General features: G+C 32.6%; 3 protein-coding genes across 3 annotated transcripts; 2 read left to right on the forward strand and 1 right to left on the reverse strand.

The window, feature by feature from the left end:
* Positions 1-205: 205 nt before the first annotated feature.
* On the forward strand, positions 206-9,260 carry LOC115445182 (beta-glucuronidase). Its single transcript, XM_037438391.1, has 15 exons — positions 206-466; positions 1,421-1,720; positions 1,912-2,094; positions 2,593-2,762; positions 2,911-3,053; positions 3,997-4,187; positions 4,298-4,444; positions 4,926-5,098; positions 5,736-5,843; positions 6,411-6,554; positions 6,718-6,802; positions 7,422-7,598; positions 7,929-8,067; positions 8,557-8,744; positions 8,851-9,260. Exons 2-14 carry the CDS (start codon positions 1,487-1,489, stop codon positions 8,739-8,741), a joined length of 2,079 nt encoding a protein of 692 aa, XP_037294288.1. The 5' UTR covers positions 206-466; positions 1,421-1,486; the 3' UTR covers positions 8,742-8,744; positions 8,851-9,260.
* On the forward strand, positions 9,172-11,164 carry LOC119189252 (zinc finger HIT domain-containing protein 3). The gene is made up of 3 exons (XM_037438392.1): positions 9,172-9,455; positions 9,739-9,887; positions 10,961-11,164. Exons 1-3 carry the CDS (start codon positions 9,394-9,396, stop codon positions 11,140-11,142), a joined length of 393 nt encoding a protein of 130 aa, XP_037294289.1. The 5' UTR covers positions 9,172-9,393; the 3' UTR covers positions 11,143-11,164.
* Positions 11,165-11,394: 230 nt separating this feature from the next.
* Positions 11,395-19,899, reverse strand: LOC115445181 (protein xmas-2). Its single transcript, XM_030171360.2, has 10 exons — positions 19,447-19,899; positions 18,506-18,715; positions 18,204-18,316; positions 17,791-17,908; positions 16,783-16,938; positions 16,512-16,629; positions 16,053-16,235; positions 15,747-15,834; positions 15,392-15,627; positions 11,395-15,321 (listed from the first exon to the last, which is right to left on the reverse strand). The coding sequence occupies exons 1-10, from the start codon at positions 19,524-19,526 to the stop codon at positions 11,443-11,445; spliced, it is 5,181 nt and encodes a 1,726-aa protein (XP_030027220.1). The 5' UTR covers positions 19,527-19,899; the 3' UTR covers positions 11,395-11,442.
* Positions 19,900-21,645: the final 1,746 nt, after the last annotated feature.

The following is a 21,645-nucleotide window of genomic DNA, read 5'->3' on the forward strand; positions in this document are numbered from 1 at the left end:
AATACGCTAAATGTCATCGGTACCCGGCTTGTTGCCAATGCGCAGTGCATGTTATTGTGTTCGAACAACTGGACCGGTCAGTCCTGTGGCATTTACCGTGCTTTTTTTTAAATGCTCGATTTAGTATAGTAGTGTTCCTAATTTAAACATAAAATTGAGCGTTAAGATGTATTTACTTAATATTAATTTTAGTAGATCTATAATAGCTTATCAAAACAAGTCAACATAATTAATTCCTTATTGAATAAAAATATTTAATTGGCTTCAAAATTATATAAAAAATATATGTGTTTAGTTATCTTACGATATATAAGGATAAGTAACGCATAATCCAATTTTTTAATCTTTTAGTTAGTGAATAAAAAATTGTTTTAAATGGTACCCACTTAATTATTAACAATTCTATCTGTATTAACTAAAGAGCGTTAATGTGTGTTCCTATTTATTATTGTAGGTTTTTGTTTGCGTAAGTACCTAATTATAGCAATACATAATATGTTCTTTAGTTTTAAAAAAATAAGAAATATTGTCGTTATACAAGACATATTTATGCATCTGTGTGTACAAAATAACATACCAAATTCCTCGAAATACTTTGTTAATCTTATTTTAACGCCCTTTTTAGTACATTATAAGAATATTTTACAAAAAAAAGTACTTACGATCACAGATGAAACAGCACTTCCGTTGACAGGACGCGTCAAATAATAAAATGATAAATGATAATACACCGGGGGCAAAGTGCAATGCAGAATTCTTATAAAACGATACGTCCAATTGGAATAAATTGGAATTGGACAAAGTGCATTACTTTAATTTATATGAAGGCGATTTAGATAAATGGAAGTAAGATCACTGCAACATACTGCAGTACACTATACTGCAGTCTGCAACCCATGCAATAATGGCACGTTTTAAAAATACATTTTACGCGACCTATTGAAGGTCCCTTCAGGGACTAAAAGTCGCACTGTGCGATTTTCCGAGATAAAAATTTGCCTTTGTGTTAATTCAGAATTAATTTACTTATGTATGCGAAAAACTGTATCAAAATAAACTTAACAGTTCAACCGTTAAATTTCAATAAAAGTGTGATAGAAACATACATGAATTAACACATTAATCCTATAAGAATAATATACCACAAGATATATCTTAATTTTTTTTTAAATAAGAATTACAATAATAATTTTTATTACGCTTTCTTAACTCACCAATCTTTTATTTAGATTTTATGTGTTTTTATTATACTTTTTAATATTATCTACATTAGGTACGACGTTATCATTTATTCTCTTCAAACATTCCAAGTTATTAAAAGTGAAGAACACAGTACAATAAACATAGCAATAGAATTAACATAGGAATTTACTCCGTTATTAGATACATACCAATGTATAAAATTGTTAAATATCTTCAGTTTCAGAAAATCACCTAGATAAAACGAATTCGTCACTCAAATGTAAAGTCAAAAAACTTGACAAAAATGCATTTAGTAAACGTAAAAGTATTATTTATTATTATGTGCATAAACAACTGCCACGCTGACGCTAAAATATTGAAAAGCGAAGCAGATAAACCTAGTAAACCGATCGAATTAAATGTCAATGCTGAGGGTTCTTTGTACCCTCGTGAAACAGAAACCAGAGAGGTGAAAACATTGGATGGAATTTGGAAGTTTAGAGTATTACCACCAGTTAATACCGGATGTCTTGGTGCAGTAAGTTTGCATTTTTTACCACTAGCCAGTTGGATCTGAAAATATTATTAAATTCAATTAGAATGACGTCATCCTACCTTAATTTAATATTAGATGAAATCATCTCATGTCAATCATTTACAAATCATAAATTTAAGCGTAGCGTATCGTACATTTAAAATATATCTTCAAATTAGTTTGTATGTCCATAGGAAGGACCTACTATTTTGATGCCAGTGCCCTCGTCATATAACGATGTGACCCAAAACGTTCTTATCCGTGATCACGTTGGCCTGGTTTGCTATGAGCGTCAGTTCCGGGTCCCGTCGTCGTGGTCATTATCGGATCGAAGAGTTTGGTTGAGGTTTAGCAGTGTTTCCTATGCCGCTAACGTTGTAAGTATCTGGTCTATATATAATTATGTACCCATGTATCTCAGAACAGAAGTGTATTTTAGAAAAAAGATATCGAATCATTTATCAAATTAGCAATGTAACAGTGGCGTGAAAATTTCCGAAAGGGAATCCGACACTACTATATAAGTACTAATAATATGCATAAATGCGATCTGCAGATCGTTCTATTGATAATTATATTTTACATAACGTACAAAAGGGAAATCGGCAGGAATCGGGTTATATAGACTCTTCACTGCTATGTAATTACCTTCATTTTTATTGGTTGATATAAAAATTATATTAAGTGGAAGTGAATAGGTCGGTATCAACCGTCGCAGAATACAATCTTTTAACTCTGTAGTATATTATCAGCAACAAAAATAAAAATAAATATAGCAAAACCCGCTAGCACGAAAGACATTTTCAACGAAATAAATACAATGTCACGTATGTTTATTTTGTGTACCAATTAATATCTTATGAACTTTGTTCTAGTCGTTAAACGGTTATCAAGTCGGGAGTCATAAAATTGGTCACTTGCCTTTTGACATAGATATCACTGGTGTCTTCAGACACAATGCGAACAATTTTCTGACTGTTGCAGTTGATAACACATTAGGCAACAACACTATCCCTCAGGGCATTGTAGAATACATCAGGAATGCGTAAGTCTCCGAATTATAGTTTACAATAAGCCATAAAATGATAAAATCAATCGTCTTATTAATCTCAGTAATGTAACTTAGTAGAAATGTGACTTATATTTAGATTAGGTACAATAAACGAATGTATTATAACTGTTGTGATTTTCAGTAATAGTCAAGTTCATGTTAAACAAAGCTACACTTTTGACTTCTTCAATTATGCCGGCATACACAGATCAGTATTTCTTCATTCTACTCCGAAGATTTATGTTGATGACATAAAAATCACAACAAATATACAAGGAGATTATGGTAATATTTTCTTTTTATTTATTTCATTACAATAAGCAAATAACTAATTATATTTTAAAATGTTAAACACATAAGTCATAAGAAATCCGAATTATGTATAACCCGGTGCGAAGCAGTGGTTCGTATACAAACAATTTGATAATGCGATGCAGATAGCAAAGTATAATTTGTATACCGCCAAGTCATTGTATGTAATATAATGTTATTGCCCGTGGATGTCTATTAACAAACAATTTGATTTGATAATTAATTTCAATCTTACATTTATTTAAACAATAAGACGCCACATATTAACTAAGGGTCATCGACTTACTTCGTATACATTAATATACAAAACGGCTAAAAATAAAAACGTTACTTAATATACTTAATTACAGCAATCAATTCTGGTGTAATGTTATAGGAATGAACCGTTTGTTTACCAAACAACAATTACCGACACATCATGCCTTTTATCCCTGAAGAGGTAGGCACAGGTTCAACCAGAACATCCACTATTCGCCATGTGTGTTGAAATTCCAAACCCTAATTCGATAATGAGCGTAAAAACTCAATTCGTTTATGTTCCTTTACCACATGGCAATGCTTGAGAAACCAATTTTATGAAATACTAATGGTGAAAACAACTATATTATTTCTGACTACTATTATAAATTCAAAAGATTGTGATTTTTTTATGTTTGTTAGTAACGGCAAAAACAACTGAACGGATTTGGATGCAATTAGGCACTTGAGTAGACTAAGACCGCGATTAACAACATAGGCTACCTTTTTATCCCGGAAATAATAGAATTTTTAATCTGATTTTTCAAATTATTTCTGCTGGCGTTGTACAGCGTTTGAGGGGCTTTAGTAGTGGAATAAACAATATAAATCATTTAGTATTTTATGATGCAGTTTAAAAAAAATTACTCTTGAATACCTATCTATCAAATGATTGCAGGTTTTGTATCATACGAAACAACTTACAAAGGAACTACTAACAATGTGCAATGTTTGGTTCAAATTTATGACAAAAACAATGACCAAGTAGCCCACAGTAAAGAATGTTCGGGATCCTTGCTAATCCCTAAAGCGAATTTCTGGTGGCCTTATTTAATGGATTCAAATCCTGGATATTTATATACGTTTAAGGTAACCTTAAATAAATGGCAATTATAGAAAACAATATTTTATGTGAAATATACGAGTAAGTACCTAAATATAGAATTATAATTTTTGGTTTATTTCGAATTTTATTTCAGATTTCCTTGATTAATAGTAGAAAGGAACTCATTGATACTTATTACGAAAAAATCGGTATTAGAACAATAGAATGGACAAACACATCAATTTTCATCAATGAAAAACCATTGTATCTGAGAGGGTTTGGTATGCATGAAGATTCTGATGTTAGTACCTATATTTGACTTAGCTATTCAGAAATATAAGTACTTCTAGGTCTACATCTTCCAGACCTATTTTCAGCAGTGAACTTCCTGTGGGCTATGTCTGATGATGATAATGGTTCAATAATAGCCAGCAGTCGAGCCAATGGTTTACCTAGTGTTAACTGATCTCGACTAAATGAATGACTAATGAATCGAATCAGGGATACACTGCCAACCTTAAATGACAAGCAATAATAAGGAGAATGCGGTGGCTTAGGCTTCCAGTTTATTTGCAATAATATGATATGCAACAGCAAGTAATCATTCCATTTCGGTATGAGGCAGTGGTACTACGTCAGTAGACCTGGTTCACTCATACGTCACAAACACGTAACAGCTTGGTTTTATTAAATGATTTTTATTTTAAAAGGACTCAATCCACTAATGCCTATTCATTTAGTTCTTCGTACGTAAGAACAAAATCTTGCATCTTATCTTTCAGCTCAGAGGGAAAGGTTGGGATCCAGTATTATGGGTAAAAAACTTCAATCTACTACAATGGGTAGGAGCGAATGCATTTCGCACTTCTCATTATCCTTACGCCGAGGAAATATATCAACTAGCTGACGAACTGGGTATAATGATCATAGGAGAATGTCCCAGTGTTGATACTGAGTAAGTCTGGCTTTCTAATTATACGCGTCAATTGAATATATGTATATATATGTCATAGGTTATCAAAAGAAACGATTCATACTTACTGAATCTAAAATAATACAACCATGGACTGTAGTTAACCTTTGCGTCGTTCTGTTTAATCAGAATGAAGTAAATAAGAGTAGGCAGATATTATTCCATAAGTAGGAGGAAAAAATACGGCAGTCAATGTTATTATTATACGTAGGCGAATTTCGCAGTCGTTATGTCTTCGACTTACGGTTTTATTGATAGACCATTTCACGGGGAATCAAATCATGCCAGAATTCACTGAATATTCCATTCCGAAACTTGTGCACTTAATTCCTTAAATTCAACCGAAGCTTTTCTTGTAAATTAACTAACCCAGGACCATAATAGTAACTGCCTTACAATCAAATGATGAATTTTTACATAAATGACTGAATGAATAAAGTAGTTATATCTGTTAGGTGCGTAACGGTTTATCAATTTTCTTGCTTAAAGAACGCCGTATTTTCACAATAAAATAATAGACATCGATTATATCTGAAAAAGTTGCCAGAAAGACTTAGTTAAGCAATAAAATAAGCTTGATAAAGTAATTTGAACAAAAGAGTAAAATTTGTCTTCCTAGAATAGACCGGATTAGTTATTGGAACGAAAAACTCTTCGCACAGAGATTTCGCGTTCCCTTGAATCTAGCACATACGTTGGAACCTATACTAAAGCCGAAAACGATGAAGTAAGTTCGCCTGCTCATAGTTAATTATTTATCTATTTTTCTATATACCTACCTCTATAATTTTAATTTTAGTTGTTGTTGAATTAGTCTTGCTAAAAATAAAAAATGGCGGGACTGATTTTAATATTTTTTGTTTTATTTTCTTCGCTCTAAAACCGGGGTGGTTGAAAACAAAAAAGAAAAGGAAATTTAATATTAAAAAAAAAGCAAAATCATTCGAATAATTCAGAATTGGTCATTTTATGTGGAAATTGCCACTTTTCATTCCTTTCTAAACGTCTTTAACCGAATGATTTAAATCATTATTTTTGTATTGGATTTCGTATAACCGAAATGGTCCCATTTCAATTACGTTAGATCTTGGACTTCGAAGATGCCATGTGCATCTTTGTTAGAACCAAATTAGATTGTGTATAAATATTCCGGTTCACAAAGATGTATAGTCGAATGAATCCTGCTTTTATGAGAACTTATGAATTTATATGAATTTCTAATTAGTAAGATATAAAAATACATTTTATGTAATACTGTATTGTACCTATGTATTAATTATTATACACTTTTCAGTATATTTGGACCTGAACTATTAACAAATCATAAACTCGCTCTAACGAAAATGATCAATCGTGATAAGAACCATCCCAGTGTGATAATCTGGTCTATCGCAAACGAACCCAGGACCCAAAAAGACCCAGCAGATGCTTATTTCAAGTAAGCAAATTAGACTACTTAACATATTGCAGTCATTTGAAAATAAACACAATTAGCACTTCGTAAAATTAAAATAATTAAGTATAGAAATACGTAATGTGTAGGTACATTTTATTTAGGATAATAATCAAAAATTTGTGTAGAACAATATGGATTGTTGCAGGCAAATCGCAGACCACGTTAAATCGTTAGATACTTCCAGGCCAATAACTTTTTCGACCAATCAACAATACTATAGTGACAAAGCAGTAAGTACTGATGTAATATTACTATTATGACAACCTCGGTGGCGTAGTTGTAACACATTCCTACATATGGTACAACTACGACTACCGCGCTGAGGTCCTGGGTTGAATCAAACAAAAATTTTAGTTTTTCCATCTTAAAAAATTACTCAGGCGTAACTCGGTGTAAGGACGTTGACGATGTGATATCCCTCGAAAACCACGTTAAGCTCTCGGTCCTGCGCCTGATCTCTCCCCAGTCATGTCGGATTGCCCTATCACCATACTATGAGAGTGACGGATCTAAAGAGTGCACCTGCGTATTGCGCACACACTTGTGCACTATAAAACATCTCGCATACCTACCTTTTGATCCCGTTGAGATTGGCCGCCGTGGCCGAAATTCGGCTAGAAGGGATTCATTCATTATTATTATATAATATTATTAATAAATAATACCTACAGTTTTGTATGATTCTTTCTTAGCTTTTATCCTTACTATCAAGAAAAATCTTAACGACAAAGGCCGGGTTAATAATTATTTTAATATTAACATTTACGACATAGCAGGGTAGTAAGGTTTGTGTATAAAGATATAAGTCTATTTTAAGATTTTGTAACTGTCCATCTTACCTACCTGCAGGTAAAACACGTTGACGTAATCAGCGTGAACCGCTACTTGGCCTGGTATGAAGAGCCTGGACAATTGATGGACGTAGTGGCTAATCTCACCCACGACATAGCTAAGTGGCACAAAAAGTTTAACAAACCAGTTTTAATATCTGAATATGGGAGTGATGCTATTACTGGTTTTCATGCGGTAAGAAACTATGTTAAATGAAATACTTACATAATAAATTATGTGAAATTCTTAAGATGATTTTTAAGTACCTACTTGATATACGGCCAAATTTGGTGTAAAATTTCTAAATACAGGTGACCAGACAGAATCAACTATAGGTATTTGTATCAGTTCCATATTAAATTGAATCGACCCGTAGATATCGCGACGAACTCCAGACCGAAGAAACGCACATTAAAACATGTTACAATATATGATTTGTTTTACCAGTTCGTAAACATAAAATGCTACGTAGCTAAATCGATTCTTAATTAAAATGATTAATTGATACGTGAATCTTTGTTCCAGTACCCAGAATATGTATGGTCTGAAGATTATCAACTCGCTCTACTGTCCGAACATTTCAAAGCATTTGATCAACTTCGGCCTGAAGGATTCTTTGTAGGAGAGTTTATATGGAATTTCGCAGACTTCAATACACCCCAATGTTAGTAACTGTTTGTAAAGATTTTAAATAAAATAGGTACCTATCACTACAATAATGCCTAATCGTGAAAATATCCAATAGGCAACATGTATCTAACAAAAACCTTGTTAGTTACATGAAGACAGGTACTTATATTTTGTAAAGCTATGCTGTAAAATGCTCTAACAAAAATACGCCAATGAAGAAATTATTAAAAGTACCATAATAAATATAATATTAAGACCCCATTTAAAATCTTTGTTAACTAACTTTGCCAGAATTTTATTATCTACTAGTTGTCTCCCACTCGTCGAAATTCGACCCGAATTATTTAATTTTTTTGCACTTTTTTACATGGTCTTTAATATCTATGTCAAATCTTACACTTCAAAGGGGCAAATAGCTTTTTCTTCACGTATTAATACGTAGCTTGTTTATTCGAATTTATCCTACACACATTTTGTAATAACTGATAATATGGGTCCTTATGTTCATGTATTCATATTCTAGCGTTTACAAGAGCAGGTGGTAATAAGAAGGGTATATTCACACGGAGTCGGCAACCAAAATCCGCCGCGCACCTTGTGCGTGCGCGCTACAACTCTATCGCAAAATCAGAAGGCTACGTAACGCAGCGTGAGAGCGGCTACTACATATTCAAAGATGAGCCAATCAAACGAGTTGATCTATATTAACATGTAAATATATTATTTGTAATAAATAAATCAAATTAAAGCCCACAATTTTCTACCTAGATCCAGTATGATATCTCTAGACTATATAAAATGCTAACCTTGTTTTTAGGTGCTATTACAATATAAAAGAGTCAATGCTAATAACACTAACAACCAGCGCAATAACAAACTTTGGTGAATAAAAGTTTGAAGACCTTCGTAAAGTGACAACCGTCAGCTAGCTGTTGCATTTTGTATGGTAAATGAAATTTCCGTGGGACCCAAATGCCCCCGTTATTCCCTATTCCTTCCTTTTAGGCAATTCTGGAATCTCGAATTCCTTTTTCGAATAAAAAATTGGTTAACAACTATTTATAAACCATTTGGCTACAAGGTACAAAATACTAGATGGCAACACTACACAGTTGACGGTTACCTTTCAGACTTAACAGTTGACATAAGTTTTCATTTTTTTAAGGTTATCTTTAATAAAAACAAAAAAGTTAAGCATAATATTAGCCTTAGCGATTAAAACTAAAATGAAATAAATTAATAAACCTTATCTATAGGGTTTAAACAAGTTCTCGATTAGGAAAATATAGATGTGTTCCAGTGAAATTTTAATTTGAAAGTAGTGTTGTTGTTCCTAATTAAAAGTAATAGAATATAGAAAATGACTTGTACACATTGTTGTAATGAATCAAAATATAAGTGTCCTGTGTGTCGAGCGCCTTAGTAAGTAACAAAAATTATTTTAAATATTATCTTAATATTGCAATTCCCTCTACAAAAAAGCACATTATGGTATGTTTTCTACATCCTAACCGACCATAGCCGATTTGCAAGTGTTATAGATTGTGGACACATGGACCCTCAGTTGAAAATTCCAGAGCACTCCGTGACTTTTCTAGTTCTTTGTATTTTTTTGGCAATTATTGCTGAAGGAAAACATTGTGAGAAATCCAGCATATCTAAAAAGTTAGCTGAAATATATAATTAAGTTGTATTTTGTTTTCAGCTGTTCAGTAAATTGTTACAAAACACACAAACAGAATCCATGTTCACCCCCTCCAGAACCACCAGAAGAAAAAAGCGATAACTATCAAAGCAGACTCTATGACTATCCTACCGATGATACTGTGCCACAGGAAAAATTAAAGTTATTAGGTAAATTATCATTCCTTCTTAGAAATTGCCATCAGATTGATTTACTAAACCTGGCACATTAACAATACTTACACCTATATAATACTACATGCTATAAGTTTTTTTTTTATAATAATTAAAGGAATGGGATACACAGATCATGCAATATTTTTTTACTTTGTTCATGTGGAAGTAATATGCATTATTATGACAATGCTCTTTTTGAGATTTTTGTAATTTTATTTCACTTAAATATTACACCTGAAACTGAACACTTTTTGAAATATAAATGTTGCTGCTTTGGAACCCACCCCCAAAAAGTTTTAGTTGAAAATTCAACAAGATGAGTCAAATATAGAAGTAGAATAGCTGCATGATAATTCTTCTAATTCTCTTCATATCTGCGAATGAGAAGAATCAACAGCTAGTTAACAAAAAAAACTAGGTAGTTACCTATTTCATTCCTAATAGAATCAATGAAGTTATTTTTATGGGTTACTCTGCCATATTTCATTCTTATTTTTCTTATAAATATTAAATTATTCTTTCAATAATTCCAAACTCTACATTTTTACAAGTTTATTATCCAATTAGTTCCAAGGTTAGTTGAAATATGTTTGAAATAAAGAACCAGCCCATACCAAAAGTGGACATGTCCTTTATAAACACATGCTTCAGTTCATAGAGAAACCTCCAGAGTAGTTATACGAGACCAATATTATTTATTAAATAATATACAGTAATTTTGGATCAAAAGTGGCTATTGTATATTGCTCCAAAGATAGGCATAATCAGCATTCAATTCAGTAGGGGTAGAGACAAAATCTCAAATGATCCAAGTAAAAATTTTATATGGGTAATCCCAATGATTCAACACGAGAATCCTATATTATAATATTGCCAATTATTGTTGACACTATCACAGGCATTGAGACTATTACTAAAACAAGCAAAGGGTCTGTCTTAAATCAGACATCTAAATAGTTCATTAATATATTATTAGTAGCATGTACTTAATTATTCATTAATTATATTCAACAGATTACTGATGTTTGTTAAAACATATTCTATAAATTATATTTATGTTTTTACAGAACAATCAACAGAAGTAAAGAAATGTTTAGCTAATCCTCATGTAAGGAAAATATTGGTATTATTGGACCAGTCTACACACCCAGATGAAATGATTCAAGAGTATATGCAAGAACCAATATTCACAGAATTTGTTGATGCTTGTTTAAAAGTTGTGCAGCCTCAAAATGACAATAATACATAATAAAATATTTCTATAAATTTAATTACATTTTATTTGATGTAGCATATCTAGCCTCACTGTTCCTTTCATAACACAGGCATGCATACTGGCAAGTAGATTTTCTGACGGACTACTTAGAAGAACTTATGTGGCTTTGACTCTTTATCTTCAATTGCCATAATCATAATTAATACTATTTTAAATCAAATAAAATGTATTCACTCTCAGTGGAAAATTAATGGGTGTAAAAATAGACAATATAAAAGCAAATAATCTCTTTTACTACACGCAATTGTATTTCATTTCTTAATTCATGCAAAATTAGAAATTAGAAAGAGCCGCTTTCAAGAAGTTTTCAAACTCTATAGATTTCTTTTTTCCTTCCTCAAGTTGCATCTCGAGCTGTCTCACAGCTTCTGTGCAATCATTATATTGACATATACTTTCGTCCGTCGACTTTATTTTTTCTTCTGCTAAAGTTCTATCCTTATCTTCAAGCATGAGGTATTCTAAAGAATCCATTGCGATTTTACGACGTTTTGCTTCAATAAAACTATCGACATCATCTTCATATTCTAAAGCTTTGTGTTTTATTTCATTCATAATATTTATTTCATACAACCAATTGGCATTACAATATTCATTCAATATTGTTTTTTCATAAATTGCAAATCTATTATCAAAGTTGCCAAGTCTGTTAATCTTTTCATATACTATGACATTTAGTATATCTATTAGATCGTAATGTGAAAAGAATTTCATGAAATTTTCGCAAGTAGAACTTACATCTACAAGTTGGTTTGGCAGCACAGTTATTACTTTGCAAACCACTTCATCTAGATTCTCGAACCAACCTAATTGATAGCAATATTCTCGTATTTGTTGCTGCATGTTGACAACACTACTCGGACAGAATGTATTTGATGGAATAGGTAGTAACAACCGTTTCATGAAATCTCTTATTGCCTCAGTATTTTCTGAATTCTTCACATTACTTGGTATAAACTCATATGGTTTAGGGTAAAGTGATGTAGTATCTAAATACTTTTTAAATTCAAGGGGGAATGAAGGGTAATTAAAATGATTTTCATTTGTTATTATATCGGTTAATTTTTCGACTGCTATATTGTAGCATTTAATCAATTTTGTCAAGTCTTTAAGAATATTTACCATTCTATTATCTCTATCTACTTTTAACTTGCACCATATCTCATTACCAAGATACCTTTGGCATACAGACTTAAGTAAATCTATTTCTAGTGGTGGGTTTTGAGGACATTTTTTCGCTAGCCATTTCAATGCACTTTTTGTGGAAGAATTTAATGCTTGACTGACATTATCAGATTCTATAGTAAATATATGAAATGCAGATATTACATTATTTCGCACATAATTTGTCAATAGATTATGCACATTATTATAGAGCGACAAATCTTTAGATATACCCATTATGACAGCAATAGGAACCAGCTGGTAAGGATATTTTTCTTTCAATATATCTTCTATTCTCTTAAACAAGTTTCCTTCATTTTCAGAAGCATAAAAAAGAATCGCGTTGGTACCTTCAATGGCCTCCTGACAACTATTTTGTCTATCTGTACATGTTAGGCTGACTGATATAGCAAAATCCATTAGATGATTCCAGGACACTTTATTAACTTGTATTAAACTTTGTGATTCATGCTTTTCCTTATCATTAAAAGCATGATGCAACCATTTTTCGATTTCAATCTTTCTATGTAACCATTTCATATGCCCTGGTGATACTAAAGTAACTTTCCAAAAGAAACATTTGTCGTATGGGTAACTGATTTGTTTCATACGTTTTAACAATGGTGATCGAATTAATTCCATAATATTGTATGGCTCGGGTGGTGGTATAAGTTTTAGCTCACCAACAAATTTATAACCCCTGTGCACAGCATTCATATTTTTTAATGTAGCGTTTTCAATAGACCGCCGTAATTGTGTAGCTTCGTCGACCGGTGTTTTTTCACAAAGCCACAATGGAGTATCATCTAATAGGCAACGTCTTTTGTAATTTCTTAAGTAATGTTTCTTCCATACATTAAACCATTTGCGCATTGTTTTGTCGGACCATAATTTCTCAGCCTTAACTTCCGAATTACATATTTCATCACACAATTCAGTCAGTATTTCTTCAGTCACAAGGCCCGCATATTTAACGGTTTGTTCCAATTTTTCCTTTTCATTCTTTGTGATTTCGCCAACTTCTTCAGTTGTCACTTCTTGAATTAAATCATTAATAAATTCATTTGAGTTTTTCTCTACAACTTTTCTAAATCTTTTCGCTTCCTCCTCTTTTCGTTTAATTTCAGCTTCTATTTCTTCTTCTAATTTCTTTTTGAGCTCTTCTTGTTTCCGTGCTTCTTCCCTTTTACGTTTTTCTTCAAGTTGCTTAAATTCCTCTTCCTTTCTACGGGCTTCTTCCAGTCGCCTTTCTTCTTCAAGTAATTGAAGTTTTTTTAATTTTCTTTCTTCCTCTTCTTTTATTTTTTGTTGCAATTTTCTTTCTTGCTCTCTTTTACGTTCTTCATTGAGACATCGCAGTTCTTCTTGTTTATTATCTTCTTCATTTTGATCGAAATCGTAAACTCTATCATTATTGACAGTGCTAACTGAATTTAATATATTATCCGCAACTGACTGAGCTTTATTTTTACTTTGAAAGATATTATAATTCTGGTTATTAGGTTCATTGGTCGGCAACATAGTACTTGCATTTTTGAACAAACTTCCTGGCGATAATTTGCTATTTCCATCTTTTCCATTCAAGGCAAGAATTGATCCAGGCTCTGAAGTCGCTGGTTTCATAAACGGATTATTTTCTATTTTTGTAACAGACTTAAAAATACTAGATGGTTGCTGTATTTCTTGCATTGTCTGCTTTGCAAATATATTTCCACCTTTAACATTATCAAATTCAATATTATTGTCTGGTTTAGCAAACAAATTATCTTTATTAACGGAGAAATTACTTTTAGCACCAAATATATTTTTATTCGTAATATCTTCACCTTGTTGGTTATTCCCACCTTTACCAAATATACTACTAGGTGTCTCTCCTGCAGGTTTTAAATTAGAATGCCGAAATATGTTATCTGGCTTCTCTGGTTTTTTAAATATATTATGATCTGTGTTTTTGATGGCAAATATGTTATTGGAACTTGGGAATAATTCATTTTTGCTACCTAATCTGCCAAAAACATTCTTTGTATCTGCTTTGGATTCAAATAGTCTTTTTTCTGTGGAAACATTAGTTGCGCTTTGTGCCTCTCTACAAGAGATAATATCAGTACTCACAGTATCTTGAGGTTTCGAGAATGAAAATTGACTCTTATTTGCATCAAATATTTTTTCTGGTGAATTTTTTATAACATCTATTGGCGCTACAGTAATAGCAGGTTTGAATGAAAACGCTTTGGGTACACTACTATTTGTCACAGGAGTAACAAAAGTATTTACAGGTTTTGGAACTGTACGATTTATATCGGGTTTTCCGAACAAGCTTACTCCCCTTTCTATATATTTTTCCGTATTAGAAAAATTCTTACCACCTTGAGACAACTTCTTCACTTCACCTTTCAATATTTGTATATCCTTATTGCTGTCATTTGTAGTGCTATAACCTTGTTCTTCCGCAAATAATGCACTTTCTTTCAGTTTTCCGTCTTTTCCAAAACTAGTGTAAAGGGCATGGTTTTCATAATCTGCTGGAGGTAATTGGCCACCAGATATTACATCGCAAACTTTAGTCGTTCTTTTGGATTCAATAAGTTGGATCGATCTAGCCAGTGGATATGGATCACTATCTTCTATAAACTGGTTTCTATCGAGTATAACAGATATATCTGTATCATCGGTTCTTGTAAATCTAAGACCGTAATGACTAATAAAAGACTTCATACTGTCAAGCGATTCGAAAGCCAAAGCGTTCATCAAGTCGTCTGCGGGAAATCGCGAGCCGCCTCTCGGCGCATAAGCTTTCACGATTCTCGCTAACGCACGTGCACGGACGTCATTAAAGTATCGCAACAATATACATGCTTGAAGATAAGTGGCCTTTTCTTTGATAAGTCGAAAGAATCTCACATAGTTATTATTATCTAGAGCGTTAAATATTTGTATGGCGAAAGTAATAGGTTCTGACTTCTGTATATCCAGTGGTAATTGTTTAATCTGAAAATAATTAATATTATGATGAAAAACTTAGAAATTTTACATATAAACTGATATAAACAACACTCACTTCCCACCAAAAGTTAGAGTCGCCGAGATTTAGCAAAGCAATATATCCTCTAAATTCAGCTTCCTGTGGTTTCTCTTCAGAGCTCACATCAGAGTACATGTGCTTTAATGTTTGCAAACATTTGGTGAGGTTGTCTGTGTTTAATTTCTGATCAAATTGCGTATGTTCAAGGTCGGCCAGACGAGCCGCGCAGTGCGCGTGAAATCGTGCGCATATCTCCACCAGACGGATAGATTCTGAAAGAATTTAAGATAAAAGATTTATTGTATGTAAATCTTTTCTTGCCTGGATCAATTTCGTTACAATCATTTATTTTCATACATCAGTTTTCTTCAACTATAATTATATAGTTTACCTGCACAACAGAGAGCTTGTTGTGTGATATCTTTGCGGATACTACGGAACCGATCCCACATGAAATGAAACCAGTCTGCTAATGATATCTGAAACATAGTATTTTGTATTGAATTATTCACTATAAATGTTTTATAATACATATTTGTATAAAGTATTAATTGCCGTATTACTAAACATTGTGCATGTCTCTAATTCACTAGTTTATCATGTTGAATGTCACTCATACATAAAAAGAAACGGCACAAAACATTGTGTAACTGTGACAGACATATATTACTATTACTTAATTTAATGTGTAATCTACCTGTCGCGTAGTATCAGCAATCTCGTGAAGTAGATAAGAACAAGTGCGCATGAGCACCGACGCCGGTCTTAGCTCGTAACACATTGGTATCTCCTGATCTGCAGAGCTTCGGCTGTATTGTTTCACAGCGCGTAGCGGTTCCAGCTGACCCTCGCAACTGGGCTCCGTCTCTAATGTCATAACCTGAAAGTAAGGGAAGCAATAATAATTAACAGTTTATAATAGAATTATTTTCGTGAAATTACAATGTTACTAAAAAGTTAAATAACCTGTCTATGTTACTTTATACTATAGCATCGAATTTAGGTACATAATTCATGGCATGTAATAGAATATTCTCAAATAAATCAAGTAATTATGAAAACAATAAAACAACTAAGGGTTTTCAATTTATTATCACAAAGAATGCCTATTTAGCAACCCCTAAACCAAAAAGTAAATATGTAGAGCGATACTAACTTGATGCTCAGCTTGTCTGTGTAACCGTTCTTTTTCAGGACACATATCTGTGCATGTCCCTATAGTAGCACCGCCAACTTTTACACGCGCACCAGCTCCACCCCATGCCCGGAGTATCCTGAACATATGAGAAACAAGTTTATGACTATAGAGAATACATCACCAAAATTTACTTTAAATTAATAACTACCCACACATGACCAAAATTGTGTATACTAGTGTGCTATTGCCTACCCCTTCTAGGATGAAAGGTGTATACAAAAGTACAAACCTGTCCCTTGCATCCAAAGTTCGCCATTGTTCATCAGGTGTCAAAGAAATCCTAGATCGAAGCTGATGCAACTCGGATGCTGCCTCAAATAAACTCATACTGGTCTGTGTATTTGTCACAGGTATTGGTGATTCAATACCACTTGTGATTTGTGGTCTGCAACAAAGACACAAATAACATTGTTAAATATAAAACATGAAATGAATATTCTAGACTGTGTTGGTGGCGTAGTTGTACTGCATGTGCTGTGTGACACACAGCGCTTTAAGGTCCTGGGTTCAAATACCAGGTCGGGCACAACGATATTTGGGTTTTTCTGCTCTGTATCATCCCAGAGTCTGGAATTTGTGCCCAATATGGCTATAGAGTCGCCCCCTATCGCATCTTGGTATGGAATACACACTTGACGAAAAGTGGGTGCCCTGGTTACACCTCTGTATACCTCTTCGGGAATAAATGTGTGATGTGTGTGTGGGTAAATTAATATTTATTTTTTTATTTTATTACACACAAAACAGGTTATAATCGGGTACGCGTTGTATACAAAATAGCTTAAAGTTTTTAACATAATTATAACCCAAAACTTGTGTTCCGGAATGAATATTAACTATTAACGAGATAGCAAAGGTGAGATTATCTAAACGTAACTATTAATGCTAACTACACTGGTTATACCAATGTTAAGTTACAAAGGTTATATTTAAAAGAGTTAGTGCTGAGAAATTAAGTTTAAACTAAATCAAATTAAATCATTAAGGACATTACGGATCAGATTCTTATATGAAGTGATATTGATGTAATGAAATAAGTCTATAGATAATATTGCAACTAAAGGTCCCTATTTTTTATCACCAAGAGGGTAATAGTTATGTTGATGATGGTTACTTTACAATGTAAATAATTATTTATCCTTAACATCTAAAAAAAATTGTATAGTCTTACAATCCCCGGACTCACATTTATTGTTCCATAAACATCATAATTTAACTACATATAAATAAGACTTACTTGGTTGGTGGTGGCTCCCTTATTCTCATTGTCACAGGTTGTTTCTTTTTAATTGGCAATTTCTTTGACAACTTTATTGTTGTCTTTGGTTTACTTATTTCTGACTCTACTTCCATAGCTGCAAATAGTGTAAAAATCAAATTTAATCAAAAATATTATTATTATGAGGATGTTATACTTAATCCTTATTATTACATTGCCCTAAATTGATGTCCAAATTGTTACACAGCCTCACCAAAGTCAATAAACAATTATGTATTCTATAGACATAAAACCAAAGATAATATGAATCACACTATTTACAATAGAGATAAATTTTTGTACTAAATATTTTTTTTCAGTATACACCATTGAGATTGAGATAGAGGGCTTTTCATAATTTTTGGACTATAATTAGCATATTATTTATTTACATTTATTCCGTGTTGTTCTGTATGTTGGTACTCCACCCATAGCTGATAATTCTTCTTCAACATCAGAATCTGGCACCCAGTCGGGATCATCTTCTTTTTTGCTTTTACGTCTCCTGTAATTACATGACATTTGCTTATGGAAACTTGTCTTACCTCTTAACTTATTTTATATTATTAAAGTGAAAGTTTCTGAAAGCATTTTCTTTTAGAAGTTTATTAGAAGTACACCAAAATAACTGCATCTAAAATATATAACATAAAACACCTTCCAAAAAAAGTTATATTTAAAAAAATTTACTCACACTCTAGGTTTTGTGCGAGTGACATCAAACATAAAGCCATCAAAAGCTCCAGCATTCAGCACAGCTTTCTCTGCGGCCATTATGTGTTCATACTCCACAAGGCACATTTGCCTCTTTAGGTAAAGTCTAATTCTCTGCACTTTACCAAACTTACTGAAATGCCTCTTGGCTGTATTTGGATCAAACAACCCTTCTGGGACATCAGTGCAACTGGAATAAGTATAATATTATTAGTATAAATGTGATAGTAATGATGATTAGATGTGGCACACCAACATCCTACACCATTATATACTAACTTTTACATTTAAAGGTAGGGCATAGTTAAACAAACAATTTAAAAAGTTATTATACCTAGGAAAACCTTTCAAATAATAAAAAGCAAAAATGGCTAACACAGCCATGTAATAAATTAATATGTAAAAAGTGCATTTTTTACATTCATTTTCCTATACCTATACTATGGTTATTTGCACTTCACAAAAACAAATATCCATTCCTCAGATAAAACACTGTTGTCTATTAAGAGACAAGACTCTGGTGATGATATGGCTTCCTAATGAAAGATTTTACAGAATAACAGCAATTATTAGAGTTGGTTATTGAAACAACCAGCTTATTATAAAAAAGCAGCTTTCTACGAAATCTAGTTATAAATTAATTCATTTCTACAATCCTAAATACAGGTATTCATAGACAGATTGCATGGTTCCTAATGCATTTTCTATAGTGACATTGAAATTTGATGGGTATTTTGGCATTTTGGCAACAACTTATTGTGTTGCTTTTAAACTTGCATCCAAAATCACCCTCCAAGATAGCCTGACTTTATTCTAGTGCTGGCTCCAGTATAACGTCAGAATTTTACAAAATATTATGATCAAAAGTACAATGATAAACAGCTAGTGTAAGTGTTCAATTTTGAAGGAAATATGACTCACGTTATAGAAGTCTTGATATTAACACCAAAGTCTATTCCAGGACTCTTCGGTTTCTTGCGCAAATTCGTTGACGGCAACATATTCAATTTTAATCGCCAATAATTTAAATCACCATAATAGCACACGAGGTCACCGTTAGGGGTCTATTCTTATGCTTATGATTTCAATTATAACGCAAATAAAAAAGATGATAGTATTAATTTAATGTTTCAAAAAAAATATTGAAACTAATAAATAGAATAAGTAACAATGACAAACTTAAAGTTAGTATTTTTTATGTTTTGATGTAGGTAATGCCTGGCCTGCACAATTTGACGTTGACAAACAACAAAGTGGTAATTTTTTTTTTCCTTCGTCCTTAGAGGACAGGCTATAGTCTTACGACCATACTGCCTAGTCTTACGTATTTACAAAGTGGTAAATTAATTTAATTTTTAGATTGTGGCTCCATCGTTGACAGACCACGATAACAAAATCCTCAGAACAAGAACAAGCATAGAAGGAATCTAAATTACCCTCATATACTTATCCTATTTTTTCAAATAGGCCAAAACCGTTGAAAAGAACGAGACAAATATTATGTTGCTAAGGTCGGCTTGCGTACACTTTAAAATAACCAAATGGTTACCTTTGGTCCTCTTTATGATGCCGAATTAAAAAGCAAATAAAATGTCAAATGTTCTAACTTGCCAATCCCAAACAATGTCACAAACGCGACCACACAATTTAGTTATGTTATACTTCAACGCGTGCTTTTCAAAAGTGGCTACATGTTTTGTAATATTTTTGTTGTTAATTTTAATAAATACACATTGATAAAGCGGTACAATATAGCCCTAGGAACAAGCAATGGCCTGCGTTATTGTGGGGTGTAAATCTCATTCTTCTCGTAAAGAAAATAAAACTGAAATCATCAGCTTCCATCGGTGAGTAAACAAAAAATCGAATATATTTGCTATAATTTCGTCATATTAAATTTTAAAGGCCGAAATATCCATGATTATTAATTATTTTTACGTTTTTCTTTCAACTGCGAGAACTAATCACTAACTAGACGTGAATTTAAATTCTTTACTTGCCAATACTTGTTTAGTTACCCAGATTAAAGCCGAAACAAAATGTATGAAAATGGACCTTGAGCTACCACCTTAAACCCTATATATAAGTGCAAAAAGTGTTATTAATTATACTTTATTATGCTGTAGTCATATTATAATCTGCTGTTGGCCATTCGATCCAGTCATTATTAAGTATTTTTCATTTTTACCAATTTACGTAGTCGTGATCAATAGTGTTGTGCTGCATATTCTGTCGATAACATAGATGTTAGTATATTGTAGTTTACTATTTTGCATAAATTGCCTTTTACTTTCAATGTATGGTGGTGTAGTGGTAAAAGCCACTTGGAAACCGTGCGCGAAGGCTGGGGTCGAGGAAACTATCTGATTTTCATAGTGTGTTTCATACAATGTGTTTCATTGCAGATTCCCCACAGATGATGCTATGAGGCAAAAATGGATCGTTTCCATAGCTCGTCCCAATTGGCATTGGAAAAAACAGCACCGTGTTTGCTCTAAGCATTTCGACAAAGTTTTATTAACATTGAAATAAGTTATCAAACATATGTGACATGAATGATACCGGTTTGTTTTAATTTTACTGTCCCATTTTAGTAGCTTTTGTCAAATCACACCTCTTGGGTATCTTTTAATCCCTAAGAACAGAAGGCGTACTGGCTTTCTCCTAGACGAAATTCCGGCCGATTTCTTGTTTGATACTTACAGCGGTTTCCATTCCTTCCGAAATTTCTAACATTTTCTTAATTTAATAATCTAAATGCTAAACCATTTTTGTGTGAATGATATTGGTATGTTGTAGTGATGTTTTGGTACTTGAATACCAAATCAGGGTTTTGATATCTTTTTTAGCCTCTATCTAAAATAGCAATTTGCAACGGTTTGTAGTTGACTGACCGAAAAGTGTTTATTTTAGCAGGTCTGTGAATTTACCATAGCCGATAGACAAAGCATCTATCGATATCGATAAGATGTCAGAAGGGATCGCAACACAATTAAATTTCTTGCTGTCTAAGACAGAGTACGCTCAAATGTCATAGTGTTACTTCTATGCTTGTCATTGTTCTGAGACAAAATCTCAGAACAAGAACAAGCAAAAATAGAAGTCAGAGACAAACAAGAA

This window comes from Manduca sexta, chromosome 14 (genome assembly GCF_014839805.1).
Source record: "Manduca sexta isolate Smith_Timp_Sample1 chromosome 14, JHU_Msex_v1.0, whole genome shotgun sequence".
In the NCBI taxonomy this organism is placed as follows: Eukaryota; Metazoa; Arthropoda; class Insecta; order Lepidoptera; family Sphingidae; genus Manduca; species Manduca sexta.

Coding starts and splice junctions, on each gene's coding strand:
- LOC115445182 (XM_037438391.1), top strand. CDS start 1,487: ATGCATTTAGTAAACGTAAAAGTATTATTTATTATTATGTGCATAAAC. Junction 2,095..2,592: donor TTTCCTATGCCGCTAACGTT/GTAAGTATCTGG, acceptor ACTTTGTTCTAG/TCGTTAAACGGTTATCAAGT. Junction 3,054..3,996: donor AAATATACAAGGAGATTATG/GTAATATTTTCT, acceptor AAATGATTGCAG/GTTTTGTATCATACGAAACA.
- LOC119189252 (XM_037438392.1), top strand. CDS start 9,394: ATGACTTGTACACATTGTTGTAATGAATCAAAATATAAGTGTCCTGTG. Junction 9,456..9,738: donor CCTGTGTGTCGAGCGCCTTA/GTAAGTAACAAA, acceptor TTTTGTTTTCAG/CTGTTCAGTAAATTGTTACA. Junction 9,888..10,960: donor GGAAAAATTAAAGTTATTAG/GTAAATTATCAT, acceptor ATGTTTTTACAG/AACAATCAACAGAAGTAAAG.
- LOC115445181 (XM_030171360.2), bottom strand. CDS start 19,526: ATGTTGCCGTCAACGAATTTGCGCAAGAAACCGAAGAGTCCTGGAATA. Junction 16,939..17,790: donor AGGGAGCCACCACCAACCAA/GTAAGTCTTATT, acceptor TCTTTGTTGCAG/ACCACAAATCACAAGTGGTA. Junction 16,630..16,782: donor ACTTTGGATGCAAGGGACAG/GTTTGTACTTTT, acceptor TCATATGTTCAG/GATACTCCGGGCATGGGGTG.